We start from the raw sequence: 20,796 nt of genomic DNA on the forward strand, positions 1-20,796 counted from the left end.
AATTTTCCTTCATTAAATCATCAATACAAGTCTCCACAAATGCTCTTTTTATGAAATTTCATTCACTTAAGTCATCCCTTCGAGTATTGTCAGAGCTTTCCTTTGGTGAAATTGCTTCATTATATGCCTTTGTTCCCTTCCTTGTGGGATAGGATGTATGCAAATGTGCTCCTACCTTGGTTTCATTCTAATATCTATACGACAATGTTACTCATTAAATTCCCCAAATGAATTGGATACCAGTGCTATAATCAATGGAAAAACTTTGCGTATCATCTTAGGTTTCTTTGGAGGTGCTTCACCTTCCTTGTTTTTTTCGTGTGTTTATTTAGAAGGTCGGACAAATATGGAGCATGGATTTAAGCATCATTATGGCTTTGAGATCTCTAAGGGATAGAATATGTACATTCAGGTATAATGATGGTAGACTAAGAGAGCCTTTTATTGCCTAACATGGAGGCAATTGACTGAAGGGTCACTTGGATTTGAGGCTTCTTGCTAGCTACGAAGCCCTTTTGACACACATTTTTCCATTCATCTTGGCTAGCATTTAAAGCTAGAGGGGCCTATTAAAGAACTTGAGATTCAGGGATTATAGTCTACAACCTAACCATAATGATGCAGTCTTTAATATTGTGCTTCAGGGCTGTGACAATGGAAAAAGGTGTTAGTCAAATTGACAACTCGGTTAAGGATGCAATCTTTAATATGGTGCTTGAGGCTTTGATAGTGGAAACATGTGTTGGTCAAAATGAAAACTTAGTTAATGATGCAGTCTTTAATATGGTGCTTTAGGCTTTGATAATGAAAACATGTGTTTGTCAAATTAACAACTCGGTTGCATTGGTAACAACAATAAAAAAGTTCATCCCCAATACAAGGAAAACATCACGTATAATATTAATGTAATCAAGAACCTTGTGGACCTGAGCACCCTGCCAAGGATTGCAATTATTAATTAAGTGTGAAGTACGAAGAAACAATCTACTTTATAATTAAATCCCATATGATGCATGTATAGATTAAATGAAAAGGATTTGTCATTTATGTGATTTAACTTAGAAATGATTATAACCCCTTCCAACTTTAACTAAATCAATTAATAAAAAGGCTAAAAGATGATTTCTAAATCAAATTCCAAGTCAAGACCATAAGCGAATATTAATAGATGATAATATTATTTTTAGAACAAATTAAAATGCATATGGACCAAAGCTACTAAGAAATATCACCTTTTCTCTTTGAATTTCTTGAGGCTGTAGAGGAAATTCCTCAAACTTTTTCAATGACAAGTTCTAATCATCAAGTTTTGGAGTTATAGCTTCATTGAGTTGCAATTTTCCAAAAAGTTCTCAACAAATCCTCTGAAATTGTACTTGAACATCCAAAAACGTCTTTATCCCGTCTTCATTTTGATGAGCCTCATCATTGGGTAATTATATGGGCCTTAATTCACCTCCTAGCATAGTCAAACCAACTATTCTGATAACTTATTACATACTTTTTATTATATTTTGTTTATGAGATGAGTTAGAGTTTGATATTTTTCTTTGTGGTCTAATGTGCATTTAATGCAAGATTAAAGGATAAAAGCAAGGAATTTTGGCAATGTCCTTGGTCAAAACTTTAATGGGACAAGGGACAGGAATTATAGGAGGTAAATCCTCCTCATTTACTACCCCTCCATTCGAATATTCCTCCATCATCTCGGACTGCAAATAGCCAAATCATGGGACTAGAAGGCAGCCTAGCAAGTGAAACACAAAGTAGTAGTTTATCTCGAGTTTGGGAGCCAAGCCTCCCTAATTTTAAGGAAGTCGTTGTAGAATTTAGATTTATAAGTAGAGAGGCCTAGGACATCAGGAGGATTCAGATTTTTTATTGTAAAATTGTACTCTATTTTCGAGTTGCAAGACTTGTGACAGTTTTGGATGTAATCCATTGTTTTGATAATAAGAATGAGTTTTGTTTTGAGCTAGCACTGAGTTAACTCAGAGGGCTGAAGCTCTTTGGTTAGGGCCCAACCCTAGCATCCAAGGCTCTTGTTTATTGTACATGTATGTTAGCATAGATTCATGATTTAATTGTTCATTTCCTTAAGTATTTGCATTTCCATTACAATCGTGTAGATTAGATTGGTTGTATGTTACTTTTCTTCCATTTGTGCCTTATTTCAATTAGCAAGTTATCAAGGAGAAAAAGGATTGCCATAAGGTTAACAGCAGGTGTCTCGTCCTCCCTTCCTACCTCTGGGACCATGACATGAGGAAGAGACCCTTTAGCAGCCCCAAAAACACAGATTTCTAGTTCTTGCATGAGCTTTTGAGTTTGTTGCCTTGATTCAACATTTGGTTCATTTCATTTTCATCTTTTTCCATTAATCAATTTCTGCAATAAAATATCACTCATGCTTTCATTCCCTTTATCACTCTCTTCATGCATAATATCGACAATTGATTCATGCTTTTCTAGTTTATGAAAATGCATCTTGTTGCATAGTTCTTGCGAAACACATATTTTTTAAGCACAACAGGTACTTTAGGAGGACCCAGAGTTCATCACTAGCAACCACCTTCCACCAAATCCACCCTAACCATCTCTTGTTCCACCATCACCCTCACTAGTTTTTGTAATTTTTTTATTGAAATTCCCCTAGATACCTTGAGTGAATCTAGCCATATCTGATCTTGGATATTGACTCCTGAGTGTTCCTAAACCTTATAACACCCCATCTCACTAATCATACACCCTTTCCAAGATTCCCAACACCTCCAACACCTCACAATTAGCTCTCGGCCGTATCTTGTAGGTTTTCTGTAATTCCTGTAGGGAACCTCTAGGAGTCACAAAAATCCTCCCAGGACTTTTTCACACCATCCAACCACTCAATAAGCCTTTTAGCCATCCTCAATCACCTTCCATCCACCTGTCACATCCATAAGAACAATTAATTTGCATACTTGATTTTGCCTTAAAAAACAAAAAAAAAGTGGAAACAGATTTAGTTTAGTTTTCTTCCTTACACGTTAGTATGGTTGATGCTCTTTACTTCTGTAGCTTAGATAGTAGCGTTAGGTTAGTGTTGATTTAGAAATACTACATAGCATAGCTGTTTAAATGGTAATTAGGATATGGTGTGATTTAGCAATACATGTTGTTTTCTTCATTACTGTAGTAGAGTAGCTCTCTTAGAATAGATTTTCTCTTCTTCCATCAAAGAATCAAGCTTCTTCTGACTCTATAGAAGTCTGGCTTGGAACCCCTAGGTTCTCTTGCCGGATGAACAGTGACAATAGACAGGACCTTCACTTTTACTTGTGCATATAACACTGTCACCTCCAAGTTTGTATGAACCTCATGTTGATAAGTAAAGCTGGTAGCCCAGGAGTTGCAATGTCCTTGCTGTAATACTGGTGCTCATCACCTTTTGTGGCCAAAGTTATTCCAAAGGTGATATAAAAGAAGAAAGTTGTTCCTCCACCGTGCTTGCAATATTTTCACGGTAGAAATATAGTAAACATATTTACTAACCTAAGTAGCTAAACAAAAGCGAAAGTTGCAAGCTAAAGAAGAGAATGGATGCACTATAACTGTGCACAAAAAACATCATGATTTTGGTGATGGTAAGAAAAAATGTCTGCAATATACATTAGTCAGGAGGTTTAACTATGTATGACTCTATGCAATTATGCATGCTTGAAAATGATTACATTCAAAAGGTTTTTCTAAAGTGCTTTGTTAAATTCAAGTCAAGCATTATAATCATAAGCGACCTCAAGTGGGCAGGCACAAGAAGTGGGAAATGATCCAAGGAAATACTTTTAAACTAGAAAAAATCTAGATTGCATAACATATCATATCTCTCTTCACCTATGTTCTTCCATATGTGACTGTCATGGGTAGGCACAAAAAGTGGGAAATGGCCCGAGGAAATACTTTTAAACTAGACAAACTCTAGATTGCATAACATATCATATCTCTCTTCATCTATGTTCTTCCATATGCCACTACCTTACACGTTTCTTTTGCAACATCTTATGCAATTTCTATTTAATTTTATTAGAACCTCTAGTTAATCTCTATGATAATATTTTTCGTAGTCGTAATGATGGATGGATGGAGGGTTTAGATATATCTCAAAAGTAATTATAACCTTTTTTTCTTTTAGATTTAATTAAAAAATGTCATTAAATTAAATAAAAATTAAATATTTAAAAATATCTTGATTGTGAAATAAGTTATGGTTTTTGGGTATGTGCTATTGATAAGCCATGGTATTGGCCCATGGTATTGTAACAAAATAATTAAAATCTTAGATCCATAACATAATAATCAAAATTCTAGATAGCCCATGGTATTGTAATAGAATAATTAAAATCTTAGATCCATAACATAATAATCAAAAGCCTAGATGGCCCATGGTATTGGCCCATGATATTATGATTTTCTTTTATGGCAATGGATTTGCTCACTAACCATTATTAGTATAGCACCGACAAATGTTACTTATAATATTGTACTATTTTACATAATATAATGACATGTGGATAACTATATCACATATTGTATGCCATAATTTATGGATATGGTTCCAATATTTATGTGTATTTTTAGATATTTGTGTAGTGATTTTTTAATCGAAAATCCTTCAAAATAGCTCATAACATATTTACCATGATTTAATTCCCACCATAATTTAAAGAATTCTTTAGATAAAAAAGTGGATAGATGTAACATTTAATAAATATTAATTAAACATGTTGATTTTGCATTTACCAAAACTTGACATACTATCTTTTTACATTATGCCACACACTTACACATCTACCTATATTGGGCTATATTGTGCCTCATGAGGGATATGTTGTCTTGTAACTTTACATTTAGAAATAATAAAATATTACTTACATTAACAAATTAAAAAATAGCAGTGAAAAGAAATGTCACCTATACTCAATTTCCACCTTAATTTTACATAAACTAATTAAAGTGGGACTAGAAAATTAGTTTAGTTTTTAATATGAGGGAAAATTTTATGTTTTTATTTTATTATTTTAATTTTACTTTTACTTTTTTATTTTGACTGAGTCAAAATGTTAAACGTTAGGGCATCCCTCACCCTAATGTTAAATGTTAGAACATCTCCCCCCTAAAGTTAAACGTTAGAACATATCCCGGCCATTAAAGACTGTCTCTTGACACAAAAATTTAAAAATATTAAACACAAAAAATATTTTATTAATTTAAATTAAAAAATTCTTTTATTTTTATTTTTCATTTTGAGGGAAATGTGCAAATTTTTCTATTACTAATATGGAATTCAAATACAATATTTTTAGCCCCATAGGGGTAGGCGAGTTGGTAATCACAGTGCGGTGAAGTTCGTTAGAAAGACTAGCTCCATACTGAAGGTCACGAGTTCAATTCCCCTGGACTAACCCAGTGCTGTGGAGAGGGGCGGGTGCAGCTCCCAATGGTTATAGAGGTAGCGGTCAGAATCGACCCCATGTAACACGAGTTGTGAGGCTGCCCCTATTGTCGATTCCACTGTATAAAAAAAAATACAATATTTAAAAAATATAAATAAATAAGTTTTATATCAGTTTTATATATAGGGAGAGATTTTATTCTATGATAGATTCTTTCTAATTCAAAATGCACAATTTTGTAATTCTTTTAATACTTAATATAGAGTTGACATGTAACATTTTAACAAATGTTAGTGAAACACGGACATATTTATATATAGAGAAAAAGATAGATACATATATAGAGAGAGTGAGGGAGCCCACACATGTATCAACATTTTAATGTGAGAATGTGAAACATAAATAAAACATTAAAACATAGTTAAAACATTTTTTTAATGTGTTGTTGAAAACCAACATAGATCCATCTTAACTCCAAATCTATCAAAATTTAGTAGAACAAGAGTTAATATAGATCTATTATAGTTTATAAAAATATTGTACAAGTATCTTTGTTCATATTTTCTATTCATTTCAGAAGTGTAAAGTTTATAAGAAAAAATCATATGTTTAATGATGTCAAAAATTTCCAAAATAACCTGTGTTGTTGAAAACCAACATAGATCCATCTTAACTCCAAATCTATCAAAATTTAGTAGAACAAGAGTTAATATAGATCTATGCTAGTTTATAAAAATATTGTACAAGTATCTTTGTTCATATTCTCTATTCATTTCAGAAGTGTAAAGTTTATAAGGAAAAATCATATGTTTAATGATGTCAAAAATTTCCAAAATAACCTTGTAATTGATTTATAATCCATAAGATCTTTTGGTTGGACAATGCACCCACCCTAATGATAGGTGGAGTCTCAACTTTCTTATAAATTATAAATCCATTACATAAGTTATTCTGAAAATTTTCCACAAGATGAATTTTTTTTAAAATAGTCACTCTCGTATTAATAAATTTAATGGTTAAGAGTATGTGTTTCCTCTTAAGATGTCACACACTCAAATAAGGGGTGTCATAGGGAGGAGGGTACCTTGTCTAAAAAAAAGAGGTTTTCATAAATTAAATTTTCCATGACTTTAATTTTTTTTATTAATAATAATATTACTATATTATTATTATTGTCTTATTTATCCACCTAAATGGTATAATAACCATTCACTAGTGCCAAGTAAATTCATAAGTGTACAAATTCAACCACTTTAAAACATTGTTTTCCATATTTATGGTAGTTCACCCACGCTAATGATGGGTGAAGTGTCCATTGGATGGATTATAAATCCATTACACAGTTATTCCAAAAATCTTCTAGATAACAAGCAATTGTGAAAACCTTCATCGTGTTAATAATATGTTTAATGGTTAAGCATATATGTTTCCTATTAATATGTGACATTTTCAAATAAGTTCAAATCTAAAGAGGGTTAGAGTATGTACAACTTTACAACACTTCTATGTGTGTATGCCGAGGTTGGTCTTTTGTGCCACAAACAAGGGGGTGTCATCGGGATTGTCTCACAATCAAGGACTTTGCCATACACCAACTTGGCCATGACCTTCCAAATAGTTGTTTATTATTATTATTATATTCCTTGTCCACCTAAATGGTATAATAACCATCCACTATGACAAGGTAAGTTAATAAGTGGGCGAATTCAACTTTGAAATATTTCTTTCCTCATAAGTGAACAAATTCAACTTATTTAAAGAAAATGTCCATATTTATTTAAATAAGTTGTTGACATAATCCTTAAATTGTTAGAAAAAATAAATATTTGAAATAAATAAAAGCAAACCCTACTCCTAACACACTAGAGAAACAAAGATGAGACCACATAGAATACCTAAAAAATAAATATATCAATTTCGTTGAGAACAATTGGTCTAGGTAAAATAAAAGGTCATCTTATTAATATTTAAAGAGGAAAAAAATTCACCAAGAACCACTCCATATATTATCAATATCCTTTTCTGGCCTACAAAATATATCAAACAAATTTATATTTAGACCGAAATATATCATAGAAAAATTATACAGTTATTAAAAGAATAGTCACATAAGTTATTTGGGCCATACTTTACAGAATGATGGATCAATGCAAATGATTGGACTTTCCTATGTGGGTTTTTATTTTATAGTTTATAACCAATTTCTTTATTTTATGAGTTAGGTGTTATCCATAATAATCTTCTCCCACTCCTTACATGTTTCATGTTAGTTAACGTGTAGTTTGGTTTGCCACATGGATGGCCTTTGCTACTTCTTCATTCATTTTTCATATTAGTTTGGGACTTTAAGTGGAAAATTCTTAGTTTTGAGTATGTGCTTCCCCTTGCACCTTGTGTGATTTGCGGGAATCAAAAAAGAGTTGGGAACCATTTTTCTCCTCCCTTAGGATCATAGAAAAATCAATTAGTCTAATTAGGCGAAGCAAGTACTCTGTCATAAGCATGTTTTCACTTTGGTGAAAGGGAAAATTCTATATAATTTAATTAGTTGCATATTTTAAGGATCAAAAGTTATCCACATTGAACAATTTATTAACATATATGTGATTAAAATTTATTACCTTTCACATGCTTCACCCCACACACAAGAGCTTCTCTTAGATCCTATTCAAAATATATGCTCTTCAACTTTGACGCATTGTTATTGCTACAAATTGCATAAGGAAGTTTCTCATCACTTGTCAAAAATAAATTTCCTATAGTGGACCACACAACCCTACCCATGCTTTAAGTGGAGATATATTATAATGTATAAGAGGAATTTGAATATCTATGACTTTGGGAATCTCAATCTTATGAAAGTTTCTACTTCCTTCTTCCCTAGTTTGGAGCTTATCTCTATTTGAATTTTGAGCATGTGGTTTTGTGTCTCGTCAGGTCTAAGGTCCATTTGTTGCCAATATTCCTAAAGTCACAATGTTCCAAAAATTTCTGTGAGAAATGAGATTTTTTGTGGGTATTGATTTCTTTGGATATTTATGTAATGGAATTATATGTAGGCTTCTTGCAATAGAAATGTAAAAGGGTGGCTTAAGAATTTTCATGATTCTATCTAGGAGGCTTAATTCAATCTTTATGCAGGACTCAGGAATCTTCTTCTCAGCATTAATGAAATGGAACTTAGCATTGGACTTATTGAAGTAGTTATTTTCGAGACAAAGGAGATGGATAAGATTAGTGGAAATCTAAATGGTGGATCCACTCCACTATGTTGTAATCTAGAGCTTGTTGAGTTAGAAGGTTGTTAAAAAAAAAGAGATCATTGTACACAGATCTATTAATGAGAAAAAATGGCCTTGCTGCATTCCTTGTATTCCATGGGAATAATTTGGAAGAAAAGACACAATTAGACACCATCTATATCACAAAGTATGTCATGTAGAACATTTTTTTTTTATGTTATGTGATCCCCAACTGAAAGGTAATGTTATCAATGGAAACATTAACTAGACAAATTCAATAGTGTATTTTTCCTAGTATGGATCTTCTTTCTATTTGAATTTTGAGCACGTGGTTTTGTGCCTAGTCAGTTTTAATGTCCATTTGCTGCTAAGATTCCTCAACTTACAGGGTTCCACAAATTTCTGTGAGAAATGAGAATTTTTGCTCATATTGATTACTTTTGATATTTTTGTAATGGAATTACTATGCAAAGGAAGAAAAATGGACCTTCCACTAGAGGATTTTTGAAGGCTCATTGTGCTTGGAATCCTCCTTAATGTATCTTTCATAGACAACTTTGTCTCAATTCACTGGAAATAAAGGATTTTGTATTTTCAATCTCTTTCTTTTATTCATTTTTGTTTGCAGGTTATCTTTTTATTACTTTATGTGTGTTATGGTCTCCTTGAATTTAGAATTAACTTTTATTTGTTTATTATAATCTTCTCTAACCATTCTTGTGTATTTAAGTAGTTTGCAACAACTTACTATAAAATTGGATTTTACTCAGTCATACAACAAAAACCAAACCAAGAATGTGTTTCATATATTGTATTTAATTTACTCTAGCAAAAGCCAACCTCGAGAAGATCTCCATCCTACAAACATGCTCAGGAACCACTCCGTATATTGTCAATAGCCTTTGTTGGCCTACAAAATACATCAAATGGAGTTATATCTAGACTGAAATATATCATTGAAAAACTATATAGTTGTTAAAATAATAGTCACATAAATTATTTGGGCCATGCTTTATCGAATGATGGATCAATTAAAATTCTTGGACTTTCCTATGTTGGTTTTCATTTTATATTTTATAACCATTTTCTTTATTTTATTAGTTAGGTGGTATCCATAATAATATTCTCCCACTCCTTACATGTTTCATGTTAGTTAAGGTACAGGTTGGTTTTCCAAATGGATGGCCTTTGATACTTCTTAGTTAATTTTTCATATTAGTTTGGGACTTTAAGTGGACAATTCCTAGTTCTAAGTATGCTCTTCCCCTTGAACCTTGTGTGGTTTGGGGGAATCAAAAAGGATTTGGGAACCATTTTTCTCCTCCCTTAAGATCATAGAAAAATCAATTAGTTTAATTAGGGGAAAGCAAGTATTCTGTCATAAGCATATTTTTACTTTGGTGCAAGGGAAAATTCGATATAATTTAATTAGCTACAAGTTGTAAGGATGAAAAGTTATCCACATTGAGAAATTTATTAACATATGTGATTAACACTTTTCGCCTTGCACATGCTTCACCCCACACATAAGAGCTTCTCTTAGACCCTATTCAAAAAATATGTTCTTCGACGTGAACTCATTGTTATTGCTACAGATTGTGTAAGGAAATTTATCATCACTTGTCAAAACTCAATTTCCTATAATGGCACGTGCAACTCTTCCCATGCTTTAAGTGGAGATACATTGCAATGTATAGGAGGAATTTGAATCTCTACGATTTTGGGAATCTCAAGCTTATGAAAGTTTCTAATTTCTTCTTGCCGAGTTTGGAGCTTCTTTCTATTTGAATATTGCGAATGTGGTTTTTTGTTTGGTCGGGTTTAATGTCCATTTGCTACCAATATTCCTCAAGTTACGCGGTTCCACAAATTTCTATGAGAAATGAGAGTTTTTGCACATATTGATTACTTTGGATATTTATGTAATAGAATTATATGTAGGCTTCTTGCAATAGAAATGTAAAAGGGTGGTTCAATGGCTTCGATAATACAATTTGACTCATTTAATTCAACCTTTATACAAAACTCAAGAATCCACTTTTGAGCATTGATGAAATGGAGATTAGCATTGGACTTATTGAAACAATTATTTTCGAGACGAAGGAGAGGGATAATATTAGTCGAAATTCAAATGGTGGAGCCACTACACTATGTTGTACTCCAAAGCTTTCCAAGTTAGAAGGTTGTAAAAAAGGGGAGATCATTGTACACCGATATGTTGATGAGCCAAACTGACCTTGCTACATTCCTTGTATTCTAAGGGAATAATTTTTAAGAAAATATAGAGCTAGACACCATCTATATCACAAAGTGTGGCACGTAAAAAAATTTGTCTTATGTTATGTGATCCAGAATTGAAAGGTACTATTATCACTGGAAACATTATGTGGAAGAATCCAACAAGATATTTTCTAGGCACGTTAGCACATTTATTTAAATTCTATGGGGTTGGCTTTAGTGTATTGTATTCTTGGACTTATCTATTTTCTCCAATACGTGTTCTTCAAGAATGATATATTACATCGTCAAAACTGTATAGAAATAGTGATATCCCTTGGAATGCTTGAGATGACCTTGTGGTATTTTGAATATGCCAGTTTTAATGCAATCACTTTTATGGCTATTAAGGAAACCCTCTCTCGGCTTCTCCTTCTTGTGTTTTCTGAGGGTTATGGTATGGTGTGACCTAGTCTTGAGGGAATTACATCAAAAGTGGTTCTTCTTAGAGCAATCTACTTTATCACTTCAGAGGCATTAGAGCTTGTAGAAAATGTTGGGAATATAAATGATGCTTATGGAAGTTGCAAGAACTTCCCTTATATTCACTACCACTATTATTAATACCTAATTTACCATATGATCTTTATCCTTTTTGTTATTGAAAGGATAGGGATAATATTTCACAATATTTCTTTTACCATCTTATTGTTATTTATATAGGTTGCATTAGCATAGAATTTGCAAGTGATATAGAAAAAACAAGTAAATCATGGAGTGGAGTTTCTGTTTGACAAATGTTACTTCTGATCCATATTAGTCTTCATGATTTTTATTTGAAATACATTGCACTAAACTAATTCATTGGATGACTTTATAAAAGCCCATAAATCATACTGAGAACATTAGGGACATAGATTTCATTGTAATCCCGAAAATAATGAGGCTTAGAGGTGAATGTGATATCACCATTTATTATTTCATTTTAAGTGAATAATGAGATCGTTTTGCCATGAAACTATTTATTCAAAAAAAGGAATCCAAATGTAATCAGACCATAAAGAACTCTTTGTTAAATTCCTAAATCCAATACGAGGAAAAGATCGAGGCCTTGTATCTTGGTTAGTCTTGGAAAGGCATTTTTGTGGTAAATTTTTTTAATAATAAGTTCTAGTCTTCACATAGATACTTGAAAAAAATTTAGGTCGACTCTTACCATACAAACTTTGGTGCTTAATTTTCCTTCATTAAATCATCAATCCAAGTCTCCGCAAATGCTGCTTTTGTGAAATTTCATTCAATTAAGTCATGCCTTTGAGTATCATCAGAACTTTCCTTTGGTGAAATTGCTTCGTTATATGCCACCATTCCCTTCCTTGTGGGATAGGATGTATGCAATTGTGCACACGCACACACGCACATATATATATATATATATATATATATATATATATATATATATATATATATATAGACCTTGCTCCCACCTTGGTTTCATTCTAATATCTGTATGATGATGTTCCTCATTAAATTCCCCAAATGAATTGGATAGCAATGTTATAATCAATGGAAAAACTTTGTGTATCATCTTAGGTTTCTTTGAAGGCATTTTACCTTCCCTGTTTTGTCTGTGTGTTGATTTAGAAGGTTGGGCAGATATGGAGCATGTCTTTCAGCATCAATGTGGTTTGAGCTCTCTAACAGATATAATTTTTTGCATTCAGGTGCAATGATGGTAGACTAAGAGATCCTTTTATTCCCTAACATAGAGGTAACGGATTGAAGGGTTGCTTGGGTTTGAGGCTTCTTGCTAGCTTTGGAGCCCTTTTAACACACATTTTCTCGTTCATCTTGGCTAGCATTTAATGTCAGAGGGGCCTATTAATGAACTTGAGATTCAAGGATTATAGTCTGCAACCTAACCATAATGATGCAATCTTTAATATTGTGCTTTAGGCTTTTACAATGGAGAAATGTGTTGTTCAAATTGGCAACTCGGTTAAGGATGTATTCTTTAATATGGTGCTTGAGGCTTTGACAATGGAAACATGTGTTGGTCAAATTGACAACTTGGTTATTGATACAGTCTTTAATATGGTGCTTTAGGATTTGATAATGGAAACATGTGTTTGTCAAATTGACAACTTGTTTGCATTAGTAAAGACATTAAAAAATTCCATCCCCAATACAAGGCAAACATCACATACAATATTAACATAATCAAGAACCTTGTGGACCTGATCATCGTGCCAAGGATTGCAATTATTAATTAAAGTGTGAAGTACGAAGAAACAATCTAGTGTATAATTAAAGCCCATATGATGTATGTATCAATCAAATGAAAAGGATTTGTCATTTCTCCCATTTAATTTAGAAATGATTATAACCCCTTCCAACTTTAACTAAACCAATGAAAAAAAGGCTAAAATATGATTTCAAAATCAAATTCCATGTCTAGACCATAAGCGAATATATAACAGATAATAATATTAGTTTTAAAACAAATTAAAATGCATATGTACCTAAGCTACTGAAAAATATCACCTTTTCTCTTTGAAGTTCTTGAAACTGTATAGAAAATTCATCAAACGTTTTCAATGATAAGTCTTGATCATCAAGTTTTGGAGTTATAACTTCATTGAGTTGCAATTTTCCATAAATTTCTCAACAAATCCTCTGAATTTGTAATTGAACATCCAAAAACTGTTTGATCCCCTCATCCTTTTGTGGCCAAAGCTATTCCAAAGGTGGTGTAAAAGAAGAAAGTTGTTCCTTCACTGTGCTTACGGGATTTTCAGGCTAGAAATACAGTAAACACCTTTACTAACCTAAGTAGCTAAACAAAGCGAAATTTGCAAGCTAAAGAAGAGAATGGATGCACTATAACTGTGCACAAAAAACATGATGGTTTTGGTGATGGTAAGAAAAAATGTCTGCGATATATATTAATGAGAAAGTATAATTGTGCACAACTCTTATGCAATTATGCATGCTTGAAAATGATTACTTTCAAAAGGTTTTCTTGAAGTGCTTCGTTACAAGCATTATAAGCATAAGCAACCTCGAGTGGGAAGGCACAAGAAGTGGGAAATGGCCCAAGGAAACAGTTTTAAACTAGACAAAATCTAGATTGCATAACATATCACATCTCTCTTCATCTATGTTCTCCCATATGCTACTACCTTATGACGTTTCTTTTGTAACATATGACGCAATTGCTAGTTAGTTTTATAGAACCTCGATTTAATCTCTCTGAGAATATTTTTAGTAGACGTGAGGAATGATGGATGGAGGGTTTATATATATCTCAAAAGTAATTATCACTTTCTTTTTTTTCTTTTAGATTTAATTAAAAAATGTGAGTAAATTATACAAAAATAAAATATTAATAAAATATTTTGATTGTGAAATAAGTTATGGTTTTTGGGTATGTGGTATTGATAAGCCATGGTATGGTATTGGCCCATGGTACTGTAATAGAATCATTAAAATCTTAGATCCATAACATAATAATCAAAAGCCTAGATGGCCCATGGTGTTGGCCCATGATATTATAATTTTCTTTTATAGGATTGGATTTGTTCACTAACCATTATTATTATAGCACCGATAAATGTAACTTATAATATTGTAGTATTTTACATAATATAATTACATGTGGATAACTATGTCACTTATTTTATGCCATAATTTATTGATATGGTTCCAATATTTATGTGTATTTTTATATATTCGTGTAGTGATTTTTTAATCCAAAAATACAATCCTTCAAAATAGATCATAACATATTTACCATGATTTAATTCCCACCATAATTTAAGGAATTCTTTAGATTAAAAGGTGGATAGATATAACATTTAATAAATATTAATTAAACTTATTGATTCTACATTTAACAAAACTTGACATTCTATCTTTCTTACGTTATTTCTCACACCTACACATTATTCCTCACACTTACACATCTCCCTTGGGCTATAGTGCCCCTCATGAGGGAGATGTTGTCTTTTACTTTACATTTAGAAATAATAAAATAATACTTACATTAACAAATTAAAAAATAGCACTTTCTTATGTTATTCCTCACACTTACACATTTCCCTATATTGGGCTATAGTGCACCTCATGAGGAGATGTTTTCTTTTACTTTACATTTAGAAATAATAAAATAATACTTACATTAACAAACTAAAAAGTAGCACCGAAACGAAATGTGAGTGATACTTGATTTCCACCTTAATTTTACATGAATTAAGATGGGGTTAGAAAATTAATTTACTTTTCAATATGAGGGAGAATTTTACGTTCTTTATTTTATTCTTTTAATTTTACTTTTACTTTTTTATTTCTAGTGAGTCAAAATGTTAAACACTAGAACATCCATCCCCCTAATGTTAAATGTTAGGACATACCACCCCCCCCCCCCCCCCAATGTTAAACACTATAACATCTCCCCCCTACTAGAGAGTGAACATCTCCCCTTACTAGAGAGTGTCCTAATGTTAAACATTAGAACATCTCCCCCCTACTAGAGAGTGAACATCTCCCCCTACTAGAGAGTGTCTCTTGACACAAAAAAAGGAAAATTATTAATAACAAAAAATATTTTATTAATTTAAATTAAAAATTTCTTATATTTTTATTTTTCAATATGAGGGATAATTAAAGGGCCTAATACAACCATCAAAGAGTCAGAAGAGAATAGTGAGTTGCGTAATGCGCAATAACTTCTAGATCCATTTGGTTTTCTTTGACTCTCCATCTACTGAATGTATGAATAAAATGTTGTGGGGATGAATCACATTTCTTCTATTTTGTCTTAATTTTTTCTATTATTAGTATGGAATTCAAATACAATATTTAAAAAATATAAATAACAAACAAACAAACAAAAGTTTAATAAGAGTTTTATATATAGGGAGAGATTTTATTCTATGAATAGTTTCTTTCTAATTCAAAATGCACAATTTTGTAATTCTTTTAATACTTAATATAGAGTTCACATGTAACATTATAAAAAATATTAGTAAAACACACATATTTATATAGAGAGAAAAAGATAGATACATATATAGAGAGAGTGAGGGAGCCCACACATGTATCAACATTTTAATGTGAGAATGTGAAACACAAAGAAAATATTTCAAAGTTAGCTATGTATATATTATATAAAATAAGTGAAAATAAAATTAAAAAAAAAATCTTATAGTTAAAACATTTTTTTAGTGTGTTCTTGAAAACCAACATAAATCCATCTTAACTCCAAATCTATCAACATTTAATAGAACAAGAGCTAATATAGATCTGTGCTATTTTATAAAAACATTGTACAAGTATTGTTGTTCATGTTTTCTATTCATTTCATAAGTGTAAAGTTTCTAAGGAAAAATCAAATGTTTAATGATGTCATGAAATTCCAAAATAACCTTGTAATTGATTTATAATCCATAAGATCTTTTGGTGGACAATGCACTCACCCTAATGATGGGTGGAGTCTCAACTTTCTCATGGATCATAAATCCATTACATAAGTTATTCTAAAAAATTTCCACAAGATGAAAATTTGTTAAAATATTTACTCTCTATTTAATAAATACAATGGTTAAGAGTATGTGGTTCCTCTTAAGATGTCACACACTCAAATAAGGGGGTGTCATAGGGAGGAGGGTGCCTTGTCGAGAAAACAAGATGTTGTCATAAATTAAATTTTCCATGACTTTAATAATAATTTATCAATATTATTATTATTATCTTATTTATCCACCTAAATTGTATAGTAACCATTTATTAGTGCCAAAATAAATTCATAAGTGGACAAATTCAGCTTCTTTAAAACAATTGTTTTCCAGATTTATGGTAGTTCACCCACGCTAATGATGGGTGAAGTGTCCATTTGATAGATTATAAATCCATTAGAGAGTTATTCCAAAAATCTTCTAGATAACAGACAATTGTGAAAAACTTCATCTTGTTAATAATATGTTTAACGGTTAAGAATATATGTTTCCTATTAAAATGTCACATTTTCAAATAAGTTCAAATATAAAGAGGGTTAGATTATGTACAACTTTATAAAACTTTTATGTATGTATATGGAGGTTGGTCTTTTGTGCTACAAACAAGGGGGTGTCATAGAGATTGTCTCACATTCAAAGAGTTTACCATACACCAACTTGACCATGACCTTCCAAATAATTGTTTATTATTATTATTATATTCCTTGTTCAACCAAATTATATAATAACCATCCACTAAGACACGGTCAGTTAATAAGTAGGCAAATTCAATTTAAAATATCTTTTTTCCTAGTAAGTGAAAAATTCAACTTATTTTAAAAAATGTCCATAATTATTTAAATAAGTCGTTGACATAATCCTTAAATTGTTAGAAAAAATAAATATTTAAAATAAATAAAAGAAAACCATTAAAGAAGCAAAAATAAAACCACAAAGAATACCTAAAAAGATAAATATATCAATCTCATTAAGAACAATTGGTCCACATAAAATAAACGTTCATCTTATTAATATTTAAAAAATAAAAAAATTCACAAAGAACAAATCATACTCCGAGCCCACTCTAGATTAAACGGTTATCTTATTAATATTTAAAAATAAAAAAATTGACCAATAACAAATTATTCTAAAAAAATTGACCAATAACAAATTATTCTCCGAGCCCACTCTAGTTACAAAGATAAGACCACCTAAAATACAGAAAAAATAAATATATCAATTTAATTTAAAATAATTGGTCCACAAAATAAATGCTCAACATATTAATATTAAAAAGATAAATAAATTTACCCATTTGAATTCAAAGGGGCAGAGTCTAGTACAATTATAAATACAATACTAACTATACTGGCTGGCTCCATTGAGAGGCAAATTCAATGGTTCATGTTCAATCACATTGAATTGAAGTTATTGAAGTGATATTCTCATTGTACTGAGATAAAAGAGGAAGCGAAAAATGACGGGAGAGAATTCTATAATGGTGCACCCTTTTTCAGATCTGTCCCAGGTAAGGACTCTATGTTTTGCTTGTTATCTAAAGCAATACTTCACATATCAGGTGCACGTAAAGGGGAAGGCTGACTACCGGGAAGTTCGAAAAGCGATAATGGAACTTCTCAGGGATGTATCACCTACTTATATTATAGCATGTTTATGTGATTTGGTTTACATTATTGCACCCCTTGGTCAACAGCCAAGGCACATATTCACGTTAGCTCTCATGGGTTTGGCTGAATTGAACCCAAAATTTTCTCATGATAATGGTGGAAGGAGATTGGCGGCAAATTTGTTCAGCGACCTAATACTTTCAGGAGCATTCTCTGTAAACAACGTCTTGTTGGGTATTCTAGTCGATATTTTTGAATTTAGAGTTGAAGAGTTAAGTGAAGAATTGCAGCAAGTGGCAGTGAGATTCGATTCTGAGCGGTTAAAAGAGTTGAAAACATTCATTCTAAAACAGATAAAATCTCGTCATTTCTGCACTGCTACCGCTATTATAAAGCGAGTAGGGTTTGCTTGCAAGGACTTTCTTGAGCCTATTGTTGCCGCCGGCCAGATTCAAGTAGCAGAAGCATGGGCTACTTTCAACCTCACTGAGAGTGATATGATTTCTTGCTTTGTAATGTGTTGCCGCAGGCGGAATTTGTTGAAAGTTGCAATGAACATGGTATACAAGAATAAGCTGTTATCAGAATTTCCGGATGTTATTTATGAGTTCAAAGAGAGAAAGATGACGAAGTTCGCCGAGACGGGACGGTGGCATGAGGCATACTTTGCGGGTACTGTGAAAAAGAAGGATGATAAAAATGGCAACGTTCAGAGAAGGCTTTTCCAACGCCTGCAAAAATTGGCACTGGATATAGGCGGTGCAGAATTAGATCAGTTACTTGAACGGCGCTCATTGAAGGAGGAGACTGGTTTTCTGAAATTACAAGACATAGGGTTTTCAGAAAATGATGTTATAGTGATTAATACAGAATCAACACTGGTCGAGGCTTTAAGGCATTTTTCTCAGGATGAAATTGATGTTATTGGGATAGATACTGAGTGGGCTAAGGGTGAAGTTTCCCTATTACAGATTGCTACAGCCAAAAAAGTGCTGATATTTGACATGATCAATTTGTTTAACACACAACCAAGTGCACTGGATATGTGCCTTAAAGCTGTGTTTCATTCTTCCAGTATTTTGAAGCTGGGGTATTCATTGGAACTTGACATGAAGCAGCTTTTCGGATCCTATGGAAAGCTAGAATGCTTTCAGTACCGTGAAGGACCTGCATTAGACCTGCAAGAAGCTTTTGCATCAGTTCAAGGAGGGCTTTCAGGCCTTGCAAAGACCATATTGGGAGGCTATTTGAGCAAAAGTATGCAGTTGAGTGACTGGGGGCTGCGTCCCTTGAGCGATAGTCAGCTACATTATGCTGCCCTTGATGCAGCTGTTCTCGTTGCCATATACCAAAAAGAATGCAGAAACCCTTCATTATCATTATCTGCGGGAAGTAAGAAACATATGGAAACACTGGAAGAACCAACGTCGGCATCATCCACTGGAAGTACAGGGAAACCGATCGAAACATTGGATTAGAAATCCCAGATGAGAAGTATTATTTTCGAGTAAAAATGCTTCTGAAGTCCATCCAGAATCAAAACGCAGTTTTAGCTACTCCTTACATGGACAGAGATTAGTAGATAACTGTGTGTTACAAAGTTATCTGGTTTATATCTGAAAGTACTTTGTCTACACAAGTACCGCAGGTTATTACTGAGTTATCAGGTTTATGATTATTGCTACACAGGTTATTGCTTTCTATGTATGAATTAGAATTGAAATGAATGAGAACTGTGTGAAGTTGTATCAAAACAAGTAGGCTAACTAGTCCAACAGTTGGATCTTTTATGTTTTGTTTTCATAGCTGAAGAATTAGCCTACACAGGTTCTTTCTTTTTTATGTATGAATGATTGGTTCTTTCTTTTTATGTATGAATGATTGAAAATTGGAATTGAAATGAATGACTACTTTGTGAAGTTGTATCAGGACAAGTAGGCTAATTAGTCTAACAGTTGGATCTTTTAATTTTTGTTTTAGTAGCAGAAGAATTAGAAGGATAGCTACACAGGTTATTGTTTTTATGTATGAACGATTGAAAATTGGAATTGAAATGAATAAGCTCTTTGTGAAGTTGTATTAGAACAAGTAGGCTAACTAGTTTGACAGTTGGATCTTTTATTTTTTATTTTTTATTTTTTATTTTTGTAGTAGAAGAATTAGAATTTTTTGGGACCCTGAAAATATGTGTTTTTAGGTTTTTATATGTGTATAAACATATTTTAAATAACTGCTTAGTCTAAATCTGGCAATACAATTTCAAGATTTTTTGTTGCTTAAAATAATTTTTTGAATGCATAAATGGATTCAGCACTCCAAAAAAACCTATGAAGCACTCTAATTATCTAGATTAAACCATTTAAACTCAACTTTTTAAGGCTTTCTATCGGATTTTAACTAAAATTAACTAGAGAACATCTAGTGAAAAAAGGCATTTAGTCTATGAAATAGATTACCCTTTAAACAATTATCATTTCATACTAATATTTTGTTAAAAATAAATAGTTAAACTGCTAAATACTTCTATTATTTTATAGATATCAGTCTTTATGATTAATCACATCGTTAGAATTTGGTCTTAGATCTAATTGGGAACACTGATATCTATATTATGGATCACAAAAGCCTTAGATCTAAAATTATATTATTATTTTAATTTATTTATGATATTTTATTAATATAATTTTTTGTTTACATTGGTATATATTTATGGAACTATTTTCTTTTAATTATATATTTATATAAGATGTTTAATTTAATTTTAACATTTAAATATTATTATGGT

General features: G+C 31.9%; 1 protein-coding gene across 1 annotated transcript; it reads left to right on the forward strand.

Annotated features, from left to right (window-relative positions):
* Positions 1–17,860: 17,860 nt before the first annotated feature.
* LOC149221285 (uncharacterized) lies at positions 17,861–19,489 on the forward strand. The gene has a single exon (XM_089387349.1). It carries the CDS (start codon positions 17,861–17,863, stop codon positions 19,487–19,489), a length of 1,629 nt encoding a protein of 542 aa, XP_089243475.1.
* The last annotated feature ends 1,307 nt before the right edge of the window (positions 19,490–20,796 follow it).

The sequence above is a fragment of the Pinus tabuliformis genome, chromosome Q, assembly GCF_031772625.1.
Source record: "Pinus tabuliformis cultivar Carrire ecotype Pingquan chromosome Q, CPIR1, whole genome shotgun sequence".
In the NCBI taxonomy this organism is placed as follows: domain Eukaryota; kingdom Viridiplantae; phylum Streptophyta; class Pinopsida; order Pinales; family Pinaceae; genus Pinus; species Pinus tabuliformis.